We start from the raw sequence: 7,356 nt of genomic DNA on the forward strand, positions 1-7,356 counted from the left end.
AATAACATTCACACATTACCCACACACACACACACACATCACTATTACATTTACTCTCTCTCTCTAGATCTCTCTCTCACCACAACCACACACAAAACAAACACATACACACACACACTCCCACACACACACACAAAGAACTCTTACCCTTGGTCCACTTTTCATTTAGTATCATCCTCTATTTTGAAATAATCCCCTGCGCTAAACAAAAAGATCAGTAGAATCTCGACCTTCCGAATCAATGGTTAGTTCAAGAAATCTACCATATGATGAGGCCTAAATAAGGTAAGGAAGGGAGGTGGGATTAGCTTATTTGGGTAATATGTGGCCTAAATACGGTAAGGGAGGGGGGTTTAGCTTATTTAGGCCACATGTGGCCTAAATAAGGTCACCCTTCAAATAAACGGACTACAATGAAATATCAAAGAGATATCAGTCAGGGAAATGGCAAACTGTACGAGCTATCCATGATTTCGAGTTTTCCGTTTTCGTGTTATCTGTGCTCAACTGTAATCTACATGTGTATTTTTTCCTATCTCACCACCAGTGAAAACACCAGGTGTAGTGGAAACTAAATGCAGAGCAGCCTCTCTCGGGACCAGAACAAAATGTCGCTATAGAGAGGCAACCAAAAATATTACTAATGTGTATGAAAAAATTGGGACCTGGAAACCATGTCGCTATACAGAGGATGTTGTTATATCAAAGGTCGTTGTAGAAAGGCAGCACTGTACCAAAACCTCTTTTTTGGCAAAACTGTTTCAATTCCTTTTCTGCTGATACTAAACTAAAAAGCACTTCAGTAACGCAACACAATAAAAATACAATGCATATAATATTTATTCAAAGTCCCTTTGCATTCATGTGCAGAAATGCTATGATGACACTGTCTTTTCTCTCAATCATGTACACAACCTGATTGTACTGAATTTTGCATGCTCTTTGTTTCTCCCAATCATGTGTACAATATGATTGTACTGTGATTTCTGCGTTTGTCCCAAAGAAAACATACAGTCAGATCGTATTGTGTTCTGTGCTTCTCCCTATAATCACATGTACAATCTAATAGAGCTGTGTCACTGTACTCTGCGTTTACCTCAATACCACGTACATATTATTAATCGTGTAGTCTAGTATTTCTGTGAGTTCTGTGTTTGCCCCAATGCCACGTTTACCGGTACTCTAATCGTGCAGTGTTTGTGTGTGTGTCCTGTGTTTGCCCCCTCCAATCAAACATACAATCGAATCGTGCTGTCTGCCCCACTAGAGAACACCCAGGGCTGGAATGGGTGGAACTTGCAATCCAGGACAGACAGATGGTTGGTGGTCTTGTGGCCCCGGAGAACCTTGACTGTCACAATGAGAGGGTTCAGAAGCTGGTCACTGGAGGGAATAGAAAGAAAAATAAATAAATAAAAAACGACTTTTTTCATTCCTTTTTCTTTTTCTTTGGTAGGGGAGGGCCTGGGGGACAACACCCAGCATCTGTGGTGTAGTGGTTAGTTTCTTCTCTATTGCATGCAGATGATCATGTGTGTTTGATTCTTGCATGGGGAATTTCTTTTAAATCACGCATCTGTGTCTTGCTGATGGGATTTTGACAGGCAGGGTCAAAGTCAAAGCAGCCCTCCTCCTTTTTTAAATAAAATGTACCCCAATGAAGGCATTGAACACAAACAATAAAGAGAAGAGGGGGCGGTTGTTTGGAGACGGAGGGAGAGAGACTACAGTACTGGCTTATTGTGGGGCACTGATCACATTTTCTGCGACATTCCAAGTTGTAAATCGGAACTTCTGCGGACATGTTTAATTCTTTTCCTCTCTTTTTTTTGTCTCTGTTGATGTTTTTTGCCCCCATCCACAAAATTCAGAGTCAGACCAATTACAAGGTGGGCTGCTACAACCCTGCACATCAGGGGCCAACCCGGACAGTGAGGGATATTATATCATCCCAGCAAAAGGACAGAGATACTCAATAAAAATTCTTCCAAAACGGGAATCGTCAAACTTGTCTTTAGCATGCAACAGCAAAGCGCCTAACCACTACATCACTTGACTGTCTGAAGGAGACTAACTCAAAAGGTGGAAACACCTTTTTTTTTTTACTGTCTATGACAGGACCAAGGCCAAATGAAAACACCGCCGATATCGTTAATGAGACTCATAAAACACCACAGCACTGTGCCCCAATTAGCTTTTCATCGTGCTCTTGGGTCAGAAATATAGTGAAGCTATCGACAATTCATTAGAGTAGAACAGTTGTACAGTGGGAGTCGCATTCAGCGAGGTTGCCGGGACCGGCTTGTTGTCCTTGTTGGATCCGACCTCTTGTTGAACGTGAGTAAGGCTAATGAGTAAAGAAAGGAGACAAGTTATTATATTTTATAGATGTACCAATACCAGTAATTAAAAAAGCTGTTCCCCTGATGACGAAAATCTCAAATAGCATTAGTGTGCGCGTGTTTGAGCTGTGCTCTGACCGCAAGGAGGTTACAGTAATTTCTGCATTTTTAAATATTTTTTGCCAGAACACTTCTCGTGTGGAAATATACCCTCTCACATCTAGGCTTAGATCTACATAAAGTAAAGGCGGGAGCTTGGATTTTCTGATCTGGGGGAGAATAGAAAATTTTTTAAAATGAAGGTCTCGATCTAGACCTACCCATCCAGAGTTCATCCAGTTTCACACAGCCCGCATCGCGTTCCCACCCACCCCCTCCCATCCTAACCCTCGCCCATCCTCTTGGCTTTGGGGCCCATATTAGGAGGCACTCTAGATCTAGCAATACAAGGTGTTAGTGTTAGAAATCGAGGATGGGCCTTGTGCTTCACGTGAGATGGAGAGAAAGGAGAAAAATCCATCGCTTTTGGGGCCGATAATTGCTTTTATTTGGTTATCGTGACCTCGTTGAAAGCGACTTCGATCTGTTTGAAACCCTGTTGGAGACGACGAACATTTACAAAGAGATACAGAGGGAAAAATGGGGGATTAAGGATTGCCTCGTTGGAGCCGACTTCTCGTTGAATGCGGCACCCACTGTACTAATAAAAAGTTGCAAATCTGGTCCCTACACTACAACGACCACCTGTTCAAAACAGCCACTGTCTAAACAAACATTTCCCATCTCTACATTATATTCTACAGTACAATGTTCAAGAGGATCGCTTTTGTAAGAGGACCATTTTAGTCCTTGACATTGGCTGGATGTGTCAAACAGGTTCAAAATCATCTCCTTCAGGAAAGTGCACGACACAAAACAGTAGCTAGAACAAAAAAAGACCTATTGTTTCACTGACCTGAACACCTTGCCATGACTAACAATGATGGAGCCATCGTCTGAAGCCGAGGCAAACAGCGGATACTGTGTGTGGTAGGCCACCTGTCGCACGGCCTTCTTGTGATACCTGTGTGGAGAAACAGACACTGGTCACTTCATGGTCAACAAACATCTAGATGGTATACTGTGCTAAAAATCTCGCAGGCGAAGAGAAACATAATTATTTACTAGTTCGGTTCTCTTTATGGCCAACACATCGAGACACTTCTAAAAAACATTAAATGCAACCAGACAAGGCACTACTTCCTAATTACAAATCTGCACATACATACAAATTTCCAAGTCAAACAAAGAAAATAAGTACTGCCACTCTAAGAAATCTAAAAACTCAAAAGATCTCAGGGGAACAAAATCTGGATTTGATGAAAAAAATCAAGATCAACGACAAATCACCAAGGACCCTGCCAAGCTGACTAAAATATTTTCCTGGGATTTCCATATTTTCCTGGGATTTCCATAAATACATCCATGTATGTATATGCCCTGTTTTATATGATTATTTTTCTAAATCCTGAAGTATCACACCAAGCGCTCCTACTCCTAGTCCATGTGTCTAACCCCCTTCCCCGATATAAGTCCTGAAAGATACTTCAATCAGTGTGCATGAACTTAAGTTGTCCCTAACACTCGCGGAACTCACAAGCCAAAGTCATGTCATGACATGAGATGCGAAGAAATTTTACTGACTGGTCTTGATGACCAGCCCGACTAACCAGGACTCGGACAAAGCTTGTTATAAAAGTAACAGCAGACTACAAATAATATTGATCCTTTAGACGTCGCAAATGAAGCAGTTATCAGGAAATCACTTTTGAGAATTTTGAGTGGCAACAAAAACAAAAGCAAAAGTAGATCTTGAGAATGTCCCAAGTCAGAATGCCAAATCGATACCACTTCCGTTAAAGTTGAAATAACACAGGCGAACACAGATCCAACACAACTTGGGGCAAGTCAACTACTAAATCTGGCATCCATATTTCAGAAAAATAGGGCTCTGAGTTCCTGCAGACAAAAAGTCTAATGGGCGCTTCCCGCGACAGAGAAAAAGGCAGAGTAAGTTTCAGAAAAATCCAGCGCAACAGACGTAACGAAAAAAATCGGGAAAATCAGGATGCTTGAGATTTGAACAAACAATCTGGATCTCCTGATTAAATCTGGATGAGTGGCAGGTTTGCTTGCCTGCCCTGTGGCTGAGGCAAAAAAAGCCCTGAAAAGCAAGACTTTTTTCAAATTAACTTTTGCTCCAAACAAGGACTCAAGACAGATCTGTTATCCCAGGTAATAAACAAAAATACATTGGTAGGTAAGGAAAAAAAAGGAATCCTTTGGTATATTGGTTAGGCCCTTCACTGCCCCAGCCAGGAGATGTGAGTTACCGGCATTCAATTGAAAACATCCCCATCTATCTGCCGATATGCTGTATCCCATTAAGCTTGGGTTGGCCTCCCAGGCATGGTAAAAAGCAACCCACCTCCTAAATGATTTAAGTTGGGCTGATGGAGCATACCCCATTTATAAAACAATAATTTTCTCAGTTAGAACTAGAAATAGAATGAACAATAGAAGACCAGCTGGCTAAAATGCAATACTATGGCAATATTCCAATATATGGCAAAATTGCCGAGAGTTGATAGTAAAGGTGTACTTCAGTCCATCATTCACAAAATGAGTTAGAATCGGCAACCTACATATATATGGTCCCATAGAGAATAGCAACCTCAAGTGTGCATAGTGGGTCAAGAAAGATCTCAATGGAGGGTTCAAGTACACTTTTACCAAGCTGACTTACTTGAGTGTCTGGTAGGGTTTTGTGGACAAGTCCAGATCAAACCAGCACAGTCGACTGTCGTAGCTACCTATCAGAATGTTGTCACCTGCAACAGCAAAACACACCACCATTATACACACAACCAATTGACATATGATGAATAAATAACAAAACATATAAACACAACTAATACACTCAGGGGGGCAATTAAACATTTGACTTACCAACACAATAAACACAGAACACAAATAACAGCATGACGAATAAACATGACATATATATGACAAATAAATACCACAGCATCATCAGCAGATATACACAATTCGTCACAAGAAGAAAATCTGCTACCCTTCAGAAACTATGTACATTCAGGAACAGATAGCCCAAAACAAGTGTTCGACGCATTCATAATTCAGGTTAACAAATAAAAGAGAAATCAGTTTGGGAAAGGCAAATTGTACGAGCTATCTGTGATTTCTAGTTTTATCCGTGTTATCTGTGCCCAACTGTACTCTCCAGAACAACAGAACCTGACTGAAAGGCATTTGCTAAGACACTGGAATCCTTTAGGTGAGGGATGGTTAAACTATAAACTATTCTGTACAAAATTGAAGTGTGGTTTTCCAAAACTCAGTTAAGTTTGACAAGCGTCTGATTTCACCAGGATGTCTCACACGTTTATAATATAAAAAAGACCAATTTATGTATTATTATGTGCACATGAGTGTAAAAATAATGGTTCCGATTTTAATAATGCCAGAGTCCGGGATACGGAAGTTTCGGCTGCGAGCAGTGGAAACGGCTGTTTCAGACATTGTATGTGTGTGGCATCGTGGTGAAACCAGGGGCTTGTCAAAATAGACTTGCTGAGTTTTGGAAAACCGCTCTTCAATTAGAAATCAATACATTTTGGTAACGGTGATCCACATTTGACAATATACTTGAGTTGAGACTAGCCTTTGTACTAATACTAATATGTTGATAGAAAATGGAAAATGGATAATTTCATTGAATTCCTCATATCTCTGTATTGCAGCATCAAGGGAGGACACTACTTGCAGTTGTTTTTGAGGAGGTTTTTTTGGTAAGTGTTTTACAGCGCTCGCAACAGCATAAGCTCATATGAGCGCAGGGGACACAACAAACATTTTCAGGTGGTAGGAAATGTATCTGAGAAGAAGAAGAAAAAAGAACAAGAACAAGAACAAAAAGAAGAAGAAGAAAAAGAAAAGGAAAGAGAAGGAGAGAAAACAGGAGGGGGGGGGGGAGGAGGAGGAGGAGAAAAAGATGAAGAAGAAGAAGAAGAAGTATGTGTGAGTGTGTATGTGTTTCACTCACCGCCATGATGGACATCCAGAGAAGAGATGTACTTGCAGTTGGCCTGTAACTTTTTGTGGAGCTCCTGTTTGACCAGGTTATACACCTTGATGTGTTGCTGGGTCTGGAAGACAAGACATTGGACAATGTGTTTGTTTGTTTTAGTAGAGCTTTTACGGCGCTCGCAACTACATAAGGTCATATGAGCGCCAGCAGAAGATTAGAGGTAGAGGTGTTACAAGAGAGTAACAAACATAAAAAAGGAGGGGAGATAAGGACAATATATGTTTGATAGGAAAGAAGAAGCAAACAACACCAGAGCACCCGCCAACCACCCACGGACAATGTGTGATAAGAAGAACAAGCCTATAGAAACGTTCTCTAGCTTTAGTGAGCGTTTTACTGCACTTGAAACACAATTAGGTCATATAATAAGTGCCGAAATTATAGGTGTTACAAGGGAGTAACAAACACAAAAAAGAGGGAGGAGAGATTTAATAAGGATGATAGCTGCTTGATAGGAAAGAAGGAGCAAACCTCACCAGAGCACCCACCAACCACCCATAGGATACGGAGGATCCACAGCAAAAATAGACAGAAGAAAAAGTGACATTGGGATGAAATATGAACAGGGGAAGGAAGTAAGCTGCAAGGACAGAATAGTACAGTAAAATACACAAAAGTTTGCATTATAATTATACTTCGTTTAACATGGAGAGAAATTTTCTTTGAATGTACGAACTCAGACAACACATACTGGCAGCATGTGACATAAGTTGCTGCGTAGCATCTAGAGCTCTGTGTGCTTGGATTTATGTGTATTGTTTTGCGTATCGTTAAGTGAACTGAGCGCTACGTGTGTGGGTGTGTTGTGCGGTGTCAAGTGCTACGTGTGTATGCTACACAGCATCAAATGCTTTATGTGTATGTGTG

The 7,356-nt window shown here is 40.9% G+C and overlaps 1 protein-coding gene across 1 annotated transcript in view; it reads right to left on the bottom strand.

Moving 5' to 3' along the window:
* Positions 1–822: 822 nt before the first annotated feature.
* LOC101853237 (ribosome biogenesis protein bop1) overlaps positions 823–7,356 on the bottom strand; it is a 36,773-nt gene continuing 30,239 nt past the window's right edge. Inside the window, exons 17-20 of the mRNA XM_005098929.3 lie at positions 6,445–6,547; positions 5,128–5,212; positions 3,298–3,405; positions 823–1,383 (exon numbers count right to left, since the gene is read on the bottom strand). Coding sequence (XP_005098986.1) covers positions 1,230–1,383; positions 3,298–3,405; positions 5,128–5,212; positions 6,445–6,547 — 450 coding nt within the window. The 3' untranslated portion in view covers positions 823–1,229. The remainder of the gene's footprint in view (positions 1,384–3,297; positions 3,406–5,127; positions 5,213–6,444; positions 6,548–7,356) is intronic.

The sequence above is a fragment of the Aplysia californica genome, unplaced genomic scaffold (genome assembly GCF_000002075.1).
Source record: "Aplysia californica isolate F4 #8 unplaced genomic scaffold, AplCal3.0 scaffold00197, whole genome shotgun sequence".
NCBI lineage: Eukaryota > Metazoa > Mollusca > Gastropoda > Aplysiida > Aplysiidae > Aplysia > Aplysia californica.